At 40.0% G+C, this 19,200-nt stretch overlaps 1 protein-coding gene across 1 annotated transcript in view; it reads right to left on the bottom strand.

Annotated features, from left to right (window-relative positions):
* Positions 1-19,200, bottom strand: part of CABP7 (calcium binding protein 7) — a 93,337-nt gene that overhangs the window by 52,082 nt on the left and 22,055 nt on the right. Inside the window, exon 2 of the mRNA XM_075276668.1 lies at positions 2,366-2,509. Within this exon, the coding sequence (XP_075132769.1) occupies positions 2,366-2,509 (144 nt within the window). The remainder of the gene's footprint in view (positions 1-2,365; positions 2,510-19,200) is intronic.

The raw sequence follows: 19,200 nt of genomic DNA, 5'->3' as shown, positions 1-19,200 counted from the left end.
CGATCATGTTTCCTTACTTGAAACCCAATGCACTTAAAAAGTGATAACCCACATCCGCTTCGAAACCCCCCAAATGTAAACCTAATCCGCATAAAAAAGTGGTTATCTTAGGAAACCCGCAGACCTCATAGACTAATGCAATCCGTGTGGTTTCCGTTTGGCTTCTGCCTGAGAAGGGTGAAAAATGTGGAGAAAAAAGCGCTGCTTGCAGCACTTTTCTCAACACATTTTTCATGCGGAGAGGGAAACGGAATCCCTGTACAAAGTGCAACCGAGTCTTAAACTGTCCATGTCTGTATTATCAAAATGCAAAATGCAATAAACTGACCTGATTGTCCAGACTGTACAGAGCTGTACATAACAGCAAGAGAACACGGTTCCCTCCCAGAGAGCCGTGATTCATCCTCCGACCTGTCTTATCAGAAATAGGACGGTGACCAAGAAAACGCTGTGTAAATAATGGTCGGAATAATTTCACATAGCAGGCAAACAAAGCAGCATTGCTAAAGCAATGTATTTAGGAAAACTATTGAATTTATATAAGCTAGCTGTATACATAGGATCCTTAAATACCCTTTTACGTTAAGTGTCATAAACAGGTGGTCAGGTTCAAGTATTATTTATTCAGAGAGGCACATGCATTCTAAGAAAAAAAAATGAACTACCATAATACTCACCTATCAGTCCAGTTCTATTGTCTGACATATAAACAAACTCTGCTGGAAAGACTTATTAAAATTGTAGGAGCGAAATGCTTCAAATTTTTAAGAAGCATAATAAATTTGGCACATGTGATAGCAGTGTGCCAGAACACAAATTTACATCAACTTTGGGCTTCTATAATTTATGCCAGTTTCTGGTATAAATGATAAACATAAGTAAGGGTAAGTTCACACAGGGCTTTTTGTATCGGAACCTGAGGCGGAGGCTGCCTCAGGTTCCAATCCAAAAACCGGGTAGCCTCGACTGAAAGCCGGTGAACTATAACGGCATTCAGCCGCGCACTCTGCTCCGGATTAGGCCCAATGAATGAGCCTAGTCCGGAGGAGGGAGTGTCTTCAGGCTGAATCGCAAGGCTACTCGGCCTGAAGAATGAGCATCTCGCTTCTTTTTTCCGGGAGCCGTCAATGGGAAATCAATGGGAGCCGCCTTTTTGGTCAGGGTTTTGAGGCAGATACGGCCTCAAAACCCTGACCAAAAAAGTACGTGTGAACTTACCCTTAATGTGCTAGGCTATGGGATGCTGCCTCATACCTCTAAGTACTAGCTGCTTAAAAAAAAAAAGAAAGTATGGTTCTTTTTAATAATGGCAGAGCTCAGCTTTATATTTAACCACAGTGGCTGTCATATGTATAAGGCTATGTATACACTGAACACACCCATCTAAGACCTCTCACTCAACATATGCCAAAAGAGTGCGCTGGGTCAGTATATGTGGGCATACCTTTATTTTAAATGCATTTAAATAATTTATTTAAGGTTATATTCATATCTGCACTGGAGTCTCTTTTCAGTTTCAGTTTAAAAACAACAGACCCAATGAACCTCATTATAGTTAATGGGGTCTGTCGCGTATTACTGTTATCATATCAGTCCGCCTCTCCATTGTTTGGGTCCATCAATGGACCAGAACAATGGAGAGGTGATGCTACTACGAATCTAACGTAATAAAAGTAAAATCCCAATGGGGGAAAGATCTGTCATTTGATGGACACATGTGGATCCCGTTGGACTCCATTGACAATAATAGAGTACATTAGGTATCCATTATGATGTCCATCAATTTGCTGGACGAAAAACTCCTTTCTCGTCTGTGGCAGAGGTAATGAAACATCCGAAGCAGATGTGAACACAGCCAAGATGGTAGTAAGGGTCCATTCACACAGAGTAAACGTGGGCTTATTTTGGCAAAATACACATGTAAAGAATACACGTGTAAAAATAAGACTCCCATTGACTTCAATGACTGTCATTGAAGTCAATGGGAGTCTTATTTTCACACGTGTATTCTTTACACCTGTATTTTGCCAAAATGAGTGCGTGTTTACTCCGTGTGCATGGACCCTAAATCTGTAATGTATGCCAATACAGTGGCACACTTCAAAAGTATTTATCAGGATATTTGATGTACACTGTAAATGCAGAGTAAGCAGGGCCTAACATGTAAAAGATTATCTGAAACATACAGAAAGAATAGTAAGAAGGTGATTTGTAACTATAGATTGACAGGGAATACAGTCAGATTACTATCCACTGTGATGAGGATATAGAAACAGTACACTACGCTACAGGGAAGTAAAAAGCAAGTATTTAGCTCCATTGTATAGTATAAAGATGAAGTACGGATAATGCTCCCAGGCCTTACCATCCATATCCAGCCTCTGTATAATGACCTCCAGTTCCACTTCATTGGGCATGTACCCCAGAGACCTCATTGCTGTGCCCAGCTCCTGCTTGGAGATGAATCCATTTCCGTCTCGATCAAACACCTTGAAGGCTTCTCGAATCTCTGTGTAGACAGGCAAAGAAAGGTTAACTGTTTCCATCCCATTAGACACCTAGAAGACATTACCTTACACTGTTTAGGTATTCATGGTCGAAGTACAAAATAATGGCCTAATAAAATTGCAAATGAAGAACATACACATTAAAGTACCCTTAAACCGTCCTTACCTACAATGCAGTTGAATGCATGCAGAATGAATATATATATATATATATATATATATATATATATATATAGTTACCTTAATCATGTTCAGATTCAAATTTTCTGTATACCTTTTACAAAACCCAGTCACATGCAGTTGATTTTTCAGCTGCAGATTTGAGATAATGCTGCAGATTTCCAAATCCATAGAGTTACCATGATATAGCAGCTTTACAATGGATTTTACCCTGTGGCCTTAGGGGCACAAAAATGCTTAGCAAGCTTGTGTCTTGGGTATGAATAGGATTTTCTCTCCAGACTGTTTCTGCGATTCCAAAAACATCCTGCAAAGTCCATTGTCTCATCCACAGTCCATACGTATTGTAGGTTAGAGATATATGAATTAGATTGTACACCATTCTAGGGCAGTTTTTAATACATTTCTGGACATTATATTCACCTCCGAAGATTTTATAAAGGAGTTTCTGAAACTGTCCCATTGATCTGAGAAGGATTTACAGAAATACATATACAGAAAGAACCCAACTGAGATGAATGAAACTTGCAGAATTCTGTAATAAATCTGCCCCATGTGAACACATCCTTAAGACCCTTTCATACTTTTTTCTGGATTTTTAACATGAATGGGGAAAACAAACATTTTTGCCAGCATGTTTAAATATGAAACAACCATTTCTAATTTTGTGATGTTTTATACATGTTTTTCTATAGAAAAGCCTATGTAAAAAAAACACACTAGAAAAACCTACCAAACTCAGAGCATGATGCATAATGGAACAAATGGCACAAACCAAAACGCACTGTATGTAGCATGTTTGATATAGCACTATAGCTGCAACCCCAAAACACATAACAAAAATGAAGTTAAATTACCATGAAAAGCGCCATAGAAAGTGGACTTTTGTTGTAAAGATGCTATATATGAAATCATCCCTACGCTACGGCCCTATGTTGTGGAAAGGCAGCGTTTTTGGCTACTGTGCAAATTCAGCTGAAAATTTTTTTCCAAAACATGGGGCCCTAGCGCAGGGCTCATTTCATAAATAGCATCTTTATGACAAAAGTCCACTTTCTATGGCGCTTTCCATGGTAATTTAACTGCATTTTTGTTGTGTGTTTTAGGGTTGTAGCTATATGCAGCTATCGTGCAATACCAAACAGGCCATTTTGGTTTATGCTATTTTGTTGTGAATTGTTTCTATTATGTTTCCCACAATGGATGGATCAGATTATTGAAAACTCATTCACTTTGCTGGTGTTTTAAAGCCAAGGCCCCACATGGCATTTTACAGTCACTGAAGTCTAGCAAATCCCATCCTTGCAAAAAAAGAAATATGCCCTGCGGACACGCTGCAGACACTCTGTGATTTTCAAACTGGTGTGGTTTTGGAAATCGCAACATCTCAATTATATCTACGGAAACACCGGTGGTTTCCCTATAGGTGTAATTGATACAGGAAGTCCGCAGAGGAGAACTCTGCGGACTTTCTGTGAAAAGTGCTGCGGGAAGAACTAGGATTAATTGCCGCCAGTTTTTCCTGCAGCACTTTTTTGCTGTGGGACCTTAGCCTAAAAGTCAGCATTTTTTTCCACTGCATTCGGCAGTGCGAGGCCTTAGGCCAAGTTCACACAGGGTTTTTTGATCCAAAAACTGAGGTGGAGGCCACCTCAGTTTCTGGACCAAAAAGCGGGTAGCTGCGACTTGATGCTGATGCAGTGCACCGGCAACCAGTCACGCACTCTGCTCCAGATTAGGCCCAATGAATGGGCCTAGTCGGGAGGAGGGAGTGTCTTCAGGCGGGTTCGCGAAGAATGAGCATGTCGCTACTTTTTTCCAGGAACTGGAAAAAAACGGCTCCCGGAAAAAAGAACTGACTGGCTCCCATTGATTTCAATGGGAGCTGTCTTTTTGGTCAGGATTTTGAGGTGAATTCAATCTCAAAATCCTGACCAAAGAACTACGTGTGAACTCAGTCTTAGCCTAAAGTTCTTCTTTTATTGCCTCATTTCTTACAGTAAATAAAACCTTTAAAACAGATTTATAGTAGTAGCGGTATTCAACATTTTCTGGCCTTTTTTGTTGTCTTTTTTTTTTTTGTTCAAAAGGCAGCATGTTCTAGGTATTTTTTTAGGCATTTTCCAGATTTCATTATAGGAAAAAAAGGCACCTGAAAAATGTTGTGTGCACAAAAAAAACCCCTACTAAGCAATACAGGCAATTTTATTAGTAATTGTTTTTGTGGCGTAAATGATAATAAATATGGAACAGCTGCTAATCGCACCCATCCCTGTCCATATTTGAAAACATGGAGAGGCCGATGCAAGAATGCCACTTGTGGCTTTTTTTTAGTTGCAAATTTAACTGCAGTTTTGTGAGCCAAGGTCAAGAAAACTCAGCAAAATCTACAACAAGAAACAAAAAAACAAAAAATAGCAGCTTTTTATCAATGGGGGTCTTAGACTAAAGCTAAGGCCCCATGTCGCGGGCCACAGCTAAAAAACCTCTGGGAATAACCACGGCGGCAACATATTTAGTTTTCCCGTAGCGCTTTTCACAGAAAGTCAACAGAGTTTTCCTCCATTCTAGGGAAACTGTCAGTGTTTCCGTAGGTATAATTGACATACTGCGATTTCCAAAATCGTAACAGTTTTGGAAATCGCAACGTCTCCACTGCGTGTATTTTTCTGCAGTGTGTGCAGGGAAGGTAAAACACCGCAGTTTTTGATATCATTGATACCACGTGGGGCCTCAGGTCTAAGGGAGCCTTCACATGGAGTAAACGCGCACGTATTTTTGCAAAATACACGTGTAAAAATAAGACTTCCATTGACTTCAATGATATTTTTTACACGTATAAAAATACGCCTGTAAAATGTCATTGAAGTCAATGGGAGTCTTATTTTTACACGTGTATTTTTACACATGTACTTTGCAAAAATACACGTGCGTTTACTCCATGTGAAGGCTCCCTAAAGTTGGTTTGACGCACAGAAGTTTTTAAAAATACCATTGCAGTTTTTGATGCAGTTTTTTGAGCCTAAGACAAAAGTGGGGAAGGAGAAGGACCTCCTTTGTTTTTCCCATTCCTCTAAAGCCACTCCGGATATTGGTTAAAAAAACTACATGAAAAAAAGCATCAAAAAATTTGTCATATGGACATATCTGTTACACATAAGGAAGGTCTCCAATTATTTGGGGCATCCTAATGTAATTTCCTGAGATTTAGGAACAGATGTAATAGGGTAAACTGCAATAGGTGTAATAGGGTAAAGCTGTTTTGCTATAATTTTTCCTATAATTTTAATACATTTTCATTCTTCTACATGAAGCTGGAACACATTGATATGTCTGTAACAGTAATCTTAGTTTATTATTCTTATACACTCCTTGAGCATTGGGCACTGTCTCAGCCATGCATTTGCTATTTATGTATTATCAGATCTAAATGTTTTTCTGTGCATTACTTTATACAGTTATTAATGAAATGTACATTTTATGTTAGTTTGTTTTACAGTGATATAGTCTTATAGGTACCTGTCATCAGGTTATATTATAGGATATTTATATTCATACTTTACTGCAGAAATGTACGTGCGTTCTGCAGAAAGAACCCTTTGAGGTGAATGGAGCTGATTTTCAGTAGCAGATATTTCTGCAGTGTGCGAATATCGCTTGATGGGCTTACTGCTACCAAAGCTATGTAAAATACACAGAATTTGTTCTGAGTTCCACTATATTCAGCTTCGTCTTTTTAAGAAACAATCCTAGAAACGTTTATTGTGATTATATAAACTAAGATGTGAAAAAGGCAATAAAACAACGCAGGTTTTTCTGGCCACTGTGAAAGATTTGTAAAATGTGATACCTGGCTTGTGGCTACTTGGTTTTTCAGTATGAACAAAGCCTAATATAGAAAGGTTTTAGGCTAAGCCAACATATAGCAGGCCGTAGTGAAAAATTGATGTAGGAGAAACCGTGGTGGAAACGACTTTCTGCTTTCATTATACCTATAGGGAAACCTCCAGCGTTTCTGTAGGTATAAATGACGTGTTGCGATTTCCAAAAATGCAATGGTTATGGAAATTGCAGCGAGTAAACTTTGCATATTTTTATGTAATGTGTGGATGGAATGTGCTAGAATCCCATCCACTTTGCAGTGACTGTAAAACACCAGCATTTTTTGCCGCAGTATTTACGCCATGTGGGGCCTCAGCCTTAATCCCATCATGCTCAATTTGTAGTGCTTAAAGGGGTTGTCCAAGTCATAGGAAAAATGGCACAGGACTAGGAATTGTGATAAAATAACTTAAGAAATAATACCTACAAGGCTTATTTCCCACCTTTTCCTCACCACAGCAGCGAATCGTGAGGCACCTGCCATGTACCGCAGGAGACTACACAACTGCTGCAGCCAAGGAAGTCTGCAGTGGAGCTGCAGCACTGAAGAGGTGGGAGGACAGGACAGGTAAGTATTGCTTCCTCTGTGATTTTATTACATTTACTAGGGTTGGCCGTTATTTGCATGTTTATTGCATAATATACCTTTAATTTAATGTATTGCTTTGCAGTGTAATACATTATTCATGAAAATACCCATTTACATGTTAGCGGAAAGTAAACTAAAATGAATGGTTCTGGCCTAAAAACCCATTCTAATGGCTATTCAGTCCCTTCCTGCAATGTGAGAAGCGAAAGGCTGTAACATATTATTGTTGTCACTGTATGTAGTATATGCAAATAAAAGCAACTTTGTAATAAAACTTATCTGAGAAAAATGCTTATTTTTCTTCTTATCTGGCCATTTTCTTTCCTCTTCCATCCCTTATAAACTGTCTTTCACTCTGAAATATCTATATATCTAGCTATATCCCGCCTGAGACAAACTATACAAGTGATGTATCAGATTACTCAGATAATACTCATTGTCTTCCATAAAATGATTGCAAGCACAAACTCTTTGGTATTAATATCTTCATTTATTTTGCTTGCAATGAAAAAACACAAAAGAGAATGAAAAAAAAGTCAAATCATTGATCATTTTACACAAAACTCCAAAAATGGGCCGGACAAAAGTATTTGCACCCTCAGCCTAATACTTGGTAGCATAACCTTTAGACAAAATAACTGCGAACAACTGCTTCCGGTAACCATCAATGAGTTTCTTACACTGCTCTGCTGGAATTTTAGATTCTTCTTTGGCAAACTGCTCCAGGTCCCTGAGATGTGAAGGGGGCCTTCTCCAAACTGCCATCAAGAGATCTCTCCACAGGTGTTCCATGGGATTCAGGTCTGGACTCATTGCTGGCCACTTTAGAAGTCTCCAGTGCTTTCTCTCAAACCATTTTCTAGTGCTTTTTGAAGTGTGTTTTGGGTCATTGTCCTGCTGGAAGACCCATGACCTCTCAGGGAGACCCAGCTTTCTCACACTGGGCCCTACATTATGCTGCAAAATGTGTTGGAAGTCTTCAGACTTCATAATTCCATGCACACGGTCAAGCAGTCCAGTGCCAGAGGCAGCAAAGCAACCCCAAAACATGAGGGAACCTCCGCCATGTTTGACTGTAGGGACCATGTTCTATTCTTTGAAGACCTCTTTTTTTCCTGTAAACTCTATGTTGATGCCTTTTCCCAAAAAGCTCTACTTTTGTCTCATCTGACCAGAGAACATTCTTCCAAAACGTTTTTGGCTTTCTCAGGTAAGCCTGGCTTTTTTATGTCTCTGGGTAATTAGTGGGGTCTTCCTCGGTATCCTACCATACAGTCCCTTTTCATTCAAACGCCGACGGATAGTACGGGTTGACACTGCTGTACCCTCGGACTGCAGGGCAGCTTGAACTTGTTTGAATGTTAGTCGAGGTTCTTTATCCACCATCCGCACAATCTTGCATTGAAATCTCTTGTCAATTTTTCTTTTCCGTCCTCATCTAGGGAGGCTAGCCACAGTGCCATGGGCTTTAAACTTCTTGATGACACTGCGCACGGTAGACACAGGAACATTCAGGTCTTTGGAGATGGACTTGTACCCTTGAGATTGCTCATGCTTCTTCACAATTTTGCTTCTCAAGTCTTCAGACAGTTCTTTGGTCTTCTTTCTTTTCTCCATGCTCAATGTGATACACGCAAGGACACAGGACAGAGGTTGAGTCAACTTTAATCCATTTCAACTGGCTGCAAGTGTGATTTAGTTATTGCCACCACCTGTTAGGTGCCTCAGGTAAGTAACAGGTGTTGTTAATTACACAAATTAGAGAAGCATCACATGATTTTTCAAACAGTGCCAATACTTTTGTCCACCCCCTTTTTTATGTTTGGTGCGGAATTATATCCAATTTGACTTTCTGACAATTCTTTTTGTGGTTTTCCTTTGAAGACAATGAGTATTATCTGACAGAATTGCAGGGGTGCCAATACTTTTGGCCAACACTGTGTAGAAGTCTATGGAGAGGGAGAGAGGTTAGCGTGAGCAGTAAGATGACTAAGTACAGGGGCTTAGGTTAATGCTAAATAGAAACTAAGAATGCGCTTGTTTGAGAGCATTGTTATACCTCAATAGTCCGGTGTTATCTACACAAGGACCTGTAGGGGTAGTCTGAGACTTTTATTGTTGTGATTTTTACGTTTTTATAGTGGTTCTACCCTCACTAGGGAATTACACTCTGGATCTTTGTGCTCGCTAAGGCCTCGTTCACATCTGTGTCTGTAATCCATTTGGGGGAGTCCGCATGGTGACCCCCTCTGAACAGACTATCGAACGCATTGGTAAGCAGTGTGCAGTGAAAGAACATGGACCCCATAGACTATAATGGGGTACTTGTGCTTTCTGCACGGTCTCCACACGGAACATGCAGACAGAAAAGTAGTTCACGATCTTTTTTCCTGTCTGCATGACTCGTATGGACACCATGTGGAAACCACATGGACCCCATTATAGTCTATGGGGTCCGTGTGCTTTCACTGCACACCACTTGTCAATGTGTTCGATAGTCCATTCAGGGGGGTCCCCAAGCAGACTCCCTGAACAGATTACCGACTCAGATGTGAACGAGGCCTAGCATAAATGATCAGCTTTGCCAGATGATTGTATGTCCCTCTATGCTGGCACCTGGGTTCATGTTGTCCCGTCTGTTTAACGGTGTGTTCATATGCATTACAGAGGAACAACTTACTTGCGATGAGAATGCACCCCCTTACATTATGGTCTAGTTTATGGTATCTGTGTGGCACCTCTTATCTATGGTGCCATTTACACCATTAATTCTACGACACTGATTACCTCTTACCATCTCTTGTGTAGCCTCTGAACTGCATCATTCCAATTCATTATCCATCCCTCATTTTTTAAGAGAGGTTCCCATATATATTTTTACATCTATTTTTTTTTTACCAGTAATAATGAAGGTTCTTTGAAAAAAAAAAAAAACCTGTCCTACCACTATTAAATAAAAACTTTCTATCACAGTCCAAATATTTAATCACATTTTATGTCCTATATCAGGGTTCAGGAACCCTTGGCACACGTGGTATATCTTACTGGCACGGCAGACAGGACCTGCAGGAGCGGAATGTCCCTTCTCGCTCCCCCTTCTCTGGCTGCCCTCTGTCCACCAATGAGAGGAGAGAAGAGAACCCAGGAAGCAGAGCTTATCCCTATAGAGATCCAGGGCACTTCCTGCAGTGAAGGCTCCTGCCATCTGCATCCTGCACAGAAGTGACAGAGCATAGGAGAGCTCCGAACAAAGTGACAGTAAAAAAACACACAGGAACCTGCTGGAGTTGCCATTCCTATTAATGTCAGACATTTGAGGTTATTAATGTAGTTGTAGTAACTCCATGTGCCTGACATTAATAGCAATTAACTCCATCATGTCCCTCATATTAACCCCTGTGTGCCCCATATAAGGGTTACTAATATGTGAGACATATGAGGGTACTAATAAAGGACCTTAATTATGAAGATACTTAATTATTACCTCCACGTCTCTCACATATCAGTAATTCTTCTGTGTAGTACACATGGAATTAATGTGAGGGACATGATGGGGTTAACTGCTATTAATATGAGGCACATGGAGTTACTACACAGTAATCATACTTTTTTTTCTACAACTGTGGATAAAAGTATGGACTATTATATTTCAATGGACCCATACACACAGCCATTGTTTTTGTTGTAGAGATGAGCGAGTAGTATTCGTTCGATTATCTAATCCTATTATAGTCTATGGGAAAAAACGGGAATGTTGTTCCGGTTTCCATGGAAACCAAAGTTCAACACCTTGGATCCTCCAAGTTCCGTAAGTAGCAGGATGAGGAGCACGAGGAGGTTTTTGCATTGAATTCAATGGAATTTTCCCGCGTGGTATTCGACCGATACAAGAATTCGATTGAATAGTAGTATTCGATCGAATACTACTCGCTCATCTCTATTTTGTTGCTGTGTGTCCGGGCCAAAATTGAAGACCTGCAAATTATGGAGCAGGTCCTATATGTGTCTGCATTTGTGGCCCTGTCAATTCATTCTTAATGTATATGTCAGTGAAAACCACATCCGTGCTATCTGTGTTTGGGAAGTCTAAGGAGAGCAACACACGACTGTGTTTCACCCATTAAACAGGGTCTGTATGTCAGCCAGATTTACCGGCTTGAACGTCATGCTGAGAGCAAGACTCCTAACAGTATAGTCATCTATGATGCCACGAGTCCCCGGCTTCCCATCCACATTCTGCCTCGTATCAATTACAGTACAGGACAGTATGTCGCTGGTCGTATGCTGCTCCCCTAAGGCTGAGGCCCCATCTTGTGGAAATGCAGCATTATTTTTGTTGCAAATTTTGCTTCAATTTTTGGAACCAAAGCCAAGAATGGTTACAAAAGGAATGGGAAATGTCTAGGAACCTTCTTATACGTTCTCTTCTGCTCACTTCACTCCTGGCATTGGTTCAGAAAAACGCAGCAAAATCTGCAACAAAAAAGCTGTGTTTCTGCAACATGGGGCCAGATGGTGTTTCTTTTCAGGTGTTGACATGCTGTGTACCCAGATGTAGCTATAGCCAAATCTAACCCCTGGCACCAGTGCTGTCACTTTGGGGTATGTGTGATACCCATTAATTCCTGTTAACGCATTGCAAGGAATTAAATGTGGCTGAAGTTAGTCTGCGTTTCCCTTACAGAAAAGTGATGGTACTTGCGGCCGGCGACTAGATGCAGAATCCAGGTTCATAGTATGTTGCCCCCTAGAGGTGTTACCTCTTAGTGCTCCCAGTCACATACATTATCACTGATTGCGGAATACACATGTACTTACATCGCTTCTAATGGAAAAGTACAGGTGTATCCAGGCAAATAGCGGTAAACGCATTTGGCTGGGAGCACAGTATGGCAGCACCCCTATGTTACGTTTTGTGCTATATGACTTTAGTGTAGGTGCCTTCAGCCTCCATCTGCCAGCTCAGAAAGAACTGCAAACTACAAATAGAGCTTGCAAAAGAGAAACTACTATAAAGTAATGAATAGAAGTCATATAATAGCCAGAAATAAAGTTACTTTTCACGTACACACGACAACTTATCCTAAAAAGTCACCTGAAATGACAAATACAGGTGCCTTTAAACACCAAGTAGTAAATCTAAACCTTACCATAAGGTCCCCTATTTTTTGGGCATTAAATAATGTATATATTGTGAGAAAGTGACAGAGTGCTGAGTCCCAGTATATCTCCCCCAGATTCCTGACTTATGTGTGGTCCAGTGCAGATCTTGAGTAGACCTTAGCCCAGGTGTGGGTCCTGGGTTTGTTACTGGCACATAAAAGGTTGCAGAGCCTGCACTTCAGGGCAGATCCTGGGAGAAGAGGAAGTGCCTGGGTCTGTCCTGACACTGTGAGTTTGGTAAGACTGTACTGCGCCCTTTTATTTGTGTGGCTGGCAGTAAGCCACCCTTACAGTTAGTAGTTATTGTTTAGTTAGCACTCAGACGAGCAGGGTTTTGATTCATATTGTTTTTTCCAGAAGTTAAGGCTGTAGTTTATTTTGCTGATTTTGTGCCTGAAGTGAAGGTTTGTTTATTTATTTATTTTAAATAAACCTGTTTGCTATAGTTTTCGTGTCCATGTCTCCGACACTGGTTGGGTCCACACCATTGCTGCTATAATTGATATATATATATATATATATATATATATATATATATATATATATATAATTTATTTATTTTTTTAAACATTTAGTTTCCATTCTTACCATGTGCAAAATGTGCTTGAAGGAACCCATGACTAGAGCAACTTATACAGTAGGCATCCTTTTGCAAAATGGAATATAACATGTATGATGGTAACTCAAATATTATCTACACTCTGGCTTGAGAATCAATTTTAATCAACTTTCAGAAAAGACAAATCCATCATTTTTTGACATGAACTCCCTGCTTTTCAAAGTACCTTGTCCATCTGTGAACAAGCTTTTGTATTTCCTCATTATTTTTTTTAGGCTGAGCTGCGAGTCATGAATACTCTGTGGTCTTCATCAGATGTGGTTGATCTGCAAATTATTTGCCACAGGATTGACTATCACTCAGATGAATTTCACATTTAGGCTCAATGTTGTGGTCATGTTGTGGTCATGCGACCTACTACTTCTTCACAGCGGACACTTGTGCGACCTTCCTTGAACTTCTCCATCCATCCATTCATATACATTTTTTTCCATACTGCGCACAAGGTCACCAGACACCTTCATTAATACAATCACAAATGGAGCAGCCATTTTTTCTCTCACCACAGTCATAAATGAACTGACATAACACATTTATACCAGCAGAGCAGTGGCTGTGGCGAGTGATCACATATGGAAAGCAATGATAAGACACAGACGTTTTCATATAACTGGAGTGCGAATAATTTTTGACTCGCCGTTGTACCATACTGGGGATTTCTTATCTTTTGGTATGGCGTGAAATATATACGTTTGACGGTTCAGAGGCAGATCAGACCTGACTCCATTATCTTTGTGTATCAGTGCAAGACCACATACTACGTGTTACCATGTTTATTTGTTGCTGACATTCGGGGCAGCCCACTAGTCTATCAGGAGCACTCGTGTGTGGCAGCATGTATTATTCACTGATAAATATACACATATATTGATTTACAAATCTAAGGACAAACCTCAAGAACGGCTATATGCATGGACAAGTTTATTCATTGGTAAGCTTTCAGGGTCACCCAACTTGGCAAGTGCATTTGGTCTTTACAGCTTAATTCAATTTATGGTGGATTTTCTGAGAATATATTTTGTAGGTTGAATGAAATATAAATGATATTACTATATAAAAGGCCAGCCAAAACTCTTGAATTGCAGATAATTGTGTTCATTGGGTCACCCACAAAATGAATTTTACATAAAATAAAAATGCAGAAAATCCACATCTTAAGTAATCAGTAAGGAGATAGATATCTGCAGAGGTTACATCTCCGATAGGACCCAAGAAACCAAGATCAGTAGTATCCACACCATGCGCTCTGCACTGGAATGAAAATATAGAACCGAGAAAGGAAGCGACTGAAATGCTGCCTGAATTATGTAACAAAATGTTGGGAAAAAAAAAATCAGGAAAGCCTAAAGGAGGGAGAAGAGAGGGAGAGAAGCAGGAGGGGGAGGAAAAGAGTAGTGGGGGATGTGATAAACCATGGGGTCATGATTATAACCCTTCATTATTCGCACTGCGCTTCCAACATGTACAAATATACTGCAGTGTTGCAAAATCATATTGGAAAACACCATCTATGCTGTATGTGAAGAAGCCCAAAGTGAAGCACCTAGAGATGAAATATATTCACTGCAGTCACACGGTGAGCAGCAGCGCACATTACTGTACACATCATGTAGGCGCACACTCATCTCTTCAGACACAAAGTTTTTAAGACTGTCGTATACATAAGAAGCTATACAAACGCTGCTGTCACATCCATTACAGGGAGCACAGTATACATACACAGAACACAGCCACTCAATGTAAACGTCCCCCTATGCAGGCAGAGCAAGCTCTATGCCGTATAAACACATTTCTACTAAACATACACAAGCTGACTCCTCACACAGTAAGAATCACTATACATAATACACAGACACATGCACAGGCTCCATGTGGATTTATCTCCTCCACAGAGTCACTGGCTGGCTGCATCGCGCTTCTCCTCATGTGTTGTACTCATTGAAGGCTCTACAGGCGCTGTTTATGCTGTGTGAATTATACATATATCCACAAAGAAACACACTACGTCCACACAGTTTTACACAGGCTATGCATGCACACACATACACCGCAGTCTCCAGGTCTCCTCCGCTCACTCCTTTGTGCCTTGTGTTTGAACAAATTGAATTCCTCACAGAAACCTGAGAGGAATTTTAATGGGAGAGAGACAATGACACCCAATATGTACACACAGGCACCTACCAAGTTCACACCTGCTCTGCACTACATGCACCAAGTGATGTACACATGGTGTCATATACACTTATAGAATAATATATCCATCCTTACGCTTTATACATTAAGACTCTGTAAAAAAAAAATATGTAAAAATATTACATACATATACATACATACATATATAATAAATGAATGAATAAATGTCTCATATATATATATATATATATATATATATATATATATATATATATATATATTAATATATTTGTGTGTGTTTAGCTTACTAAACTCTTTTGCACCCAAAGCAAGGAAGTCAAAATACATTGACCCTGGTGTTTGACCAGTGTTTTTCTACATTTAGTGACCCAGGCCCTATACAGTCCTATGAAAAAGTTTGGGCACCCCTATTAATCTTAATCATTTTTAGTTCTAAATATTTTGGTATTTGCAACAGCCATTTCAGTTTGATATATCTAATAACTGATGGACACAGTAATATTTCAGGATTGAAATGAGGTTTATTGTACTAACAGAAAATGTGCAATATGCATTAAACCAAAATTTGACCGGTGCAAAAGTATGGGCACCTCAACAGAAAAGTGACATTAATATTTAGTAGATCCTCCTTTTGCAAAGATAACAGCCTCTAGTCGCTTCCTGTAGCTTTTAATCAGTTCCTGGATCCTGGATAAAGGTATTTTGGACAAACAATTCAAGTTCAGTTAAGTTAGATGGTCGCCGATCATGGACAGCCCGCTTCAAATCATCCCACAGATGTTCAATGATATTCAGGTCTGGGGACTGGGATGGCCATTCCAGAACATTGTACTTGTTCCTCTGCATGAATGCCTGAGTCGATTTGGAGTGGTGTTTTGGATCATTGTCTTGCTGAAATATCCATCCCCGGCGTAACTTCAACTTCGTCACTGATTCTTGAACATTATTCTCAAGAATCTGCTGATACTGAGTGGAATCCATGCGACCCTCAACTTTAACAAGATTCCCGGTGCCGGCATTGGCCACACAGCCCCAAAGCATGATGGAACCTCCACCAAATTTTACAGTGGGTAGCAAGTGTTTTTCTTGGAATGCTGTTTCTTTTTGGACGCCATGCATAACGCCTTTTTTTATAACCAAACAACTCAATCTTTGTTTCCAAAATGAAGTTGGCTTTTCCAAATGTGCTTTTGCATACCTCAGGCAACTCTATTTGTGGCGTACGTGCAGAAACGGCTTCTTTCTCATCACTCTCCCTGACAGCTTCTCCTTGTACAAAGTGCGCTGTATTGTTACCGATGCACAGTGACACCATCTGCAGCAAGATGATGCTGCAGCTCTTTGGAGGTGGTCTGTGGATTGTCCTTGACTGTTCTCACCATTATTCTTCTCTGCCTTTCTGATATTTTTCTTGGCCTGCCACTTCTGGGCTTAACAAGAACTGTCCCTGTGGTCTTCCATTTCCTTACTATGTTCCTCACAGTGGAAACTGACAGATTAAATCTCTGAGACAACGTTTTGTATCCTTCCCCTGAACAACTATGTTGAACAATCTTTGTTTTCAGATCATTTGAGAGCGGGCTGTCCATGTTCGGCGACCATCAAACTTAACTGAACTTGAATTGTTTTGTAGAAAGAAATGGTCCAAAATACCTTCATCCAGGATCCAGGAACTGATTAAAAGCTACAGGAAGCGACTAGAGGCAAAAGGAGGATCTACTAAATATTAATGTCACTTTTCTGTTGATGTGCCCATATTTTTGCACCGGTCAAATTTTGGTTTAATGCATATTGCGCATTTTCTGTTAGTACAATAAACCTCATTTCAATCCTGAAATATTACTGTGTCCATCAGTTATTAGATATATCAAACTGAAATGGCTGTTGCAAACACCAAAATATTTAGAACTAAAAATGATTAAGATTAATAGGGGTGCCCAAACTTTTTCATAGGACTGTATTTGTCCTTTGATTTCTGGCGTGGTTTAAGCTTATGGCCCCACCTTGAGGAAACACACAAACACAGTGGAAACGCTGCGTTTTACAGTACCAGCAAAGTTAATGAGATTCTGGCTAATCCAATCCACACATTGAGGGAAAAAAATCCTGCCAAACAACTGCTTTTTAAAAAAATGCAGTATTTCAATTTCAGCTATCGAAACGCAAATGTTTTACCTGTAGATTAAATAATGGAAGAAAAATGCATCACAAATGCAATGAAAATGTAGCGTTTCCACATGTTTTTTAGTTGAGGTTTGCTACTTGGGGCCTTAGTAAACGGTGCGTCTGCCATGTGAACAGAAACAAAATGTTCGTTTCTGCCTCCCCTGTATTTCATTGTACACAGTCCAGTCATATTAATGTGACCACTGCCCACTTTTGACGTCAGCGTTAAATAACCAATCGCAGAAGGCACGTGTCACCAGCCATCTGGGTGCACTCATCATTGTGGAAGGCACAATGGATCAACATAAGTATGTATCTATCCTTGCAGACCATGTTCACTCCTACATGCAAATTGTTTTTCCTCAGGATGATGGCGTCTACCAGCAGGACAATGCGACGTGTCATAAAGCTTGCAGTGTACGTGTGTGGTTCGAGGAACACCTGGATGAGTTTACCATACTCCCTTGGCCAGCAAATTCCCCGGACTTGAACCCATTTGAGAATCTGTGGGGCCACCTCAATCGGGTTGTTCGCACCATGGATGCTCAACTGCGTAACCTAGCGCAGCTTGCCACGGCACTGAAGTCGGCATGGCTCAACATCCCAGTGAACATCATCACAACATCCCCTCTCTTCCAGCATGTCTCGAAGCGGTCCGCTCTGCGAAAGGTGGCTATTCTGGAGTTTGACAGGTGGTCACATTAATATGACTGGTCTGTGTAAAATGAGTTTTACTGAGAATGTTTAGTTGATAGACATAAAAAAGTACAGTATGCGTGAGTGGTGCAAATTTCCTTTAAAGTTAATGGGCATATATTTTAAGCCATAGGCCTAATGCAGATGACAGTGTGCTTGTCGTTGCTCCTCTGAGGGGGCATCCGATGGTCTATTCCTTTCCAATGAACATAGAACAGTTCCTATCCTGCTCTGTGTCATCAGAACATAACTCATTGGGAGCACCCATACAAGTAAGTACATCATAGAATGCACTTGGAGTGTCATCCGAGTGCATTATACTGCAACCTCAGTCCCACATCTGATGACATATTCGGTCATGGCCACAGGGCTTTAGTATTCACATGTATTCACAACTTAATGGGCTTGCAGAAATCCATGTGCTTTATACTGACAAACCTTTCAGGATTCTACAATAACAAGTTTTTCTGTGGTTTTCAGGGTGCACATTATGAAGTTGCAATGCATTTCGAAAAATGTAAGTTATTCCTATATTGTCTTATACAGTTTATGTGCACTTCTGTGCTAACACATTTGATAATGTCTTATATTCAATTAATTGTGTGACTGAACCTCTCATAACTAACAATTTTTCCACATTCACAGTGCATTTACATATTAATAACAATAAAATATTTTGTCTTTTTTTTTACTGGTTAAGATGGCTCAAAAAGAAATGTGGAAACATTTTTATCTGCAATTTGTTTTGTGAAGCATACAGTATTTTGAGATCAGTAACTAGGTCTGCTCTAGAATAACTAGTGAAGAGGAGACGGAGCAGCCGACCATAGCAATCTATCATGACCAAGCTTTAATTTTCTGTCTCAAAATAATAGCTAAGACACCAGATTTCCTTTGCAGACAATTTTATAAATGTTACAAATGACAAGAACTAAAAGTTTTATTTTCGGCTTTGTTCAACATAACATCATATCCTTCATTTATGATAGAGTAAGACTGCTCTACAATTTTTTTGGAAAGGTCCAGATGATCCCTTAAATGGGATTAGACTTGGAAGACGGAAGGTACATGATACCTGAGGAAGGAGGGACAGATTATATCTAAGGCAGCGGGGAAGATAGAGAGGAGGCAATTTAGAGGGGAAAGCTATCATTAGATGAGGGAAGAGAGTATAACTGTAGGTTCAGACTATATCAAGATTGTCTATAGTCTGTTACCATTGAGACATAAAGGTCTATATGAGA

Source organism: Leptodactylus fuscus, chromosome 1 (genome assembly GCF_031893055.1).
Source record: "Leptodactylus fuscus isolate aLepFus1 chromosome 1, aLepFus1.hap2, whole genome shotgun sequence".
Lineage (NCBI taxonomy): Eukaryota > Metazoa > Chordata > Amphibia > Anura > Leptodactylidae > Leptodactylus > Leptodactylus fuscus.
This window is presented reverse-complemented; position numbering and strand designations above follow the sequence as displayed.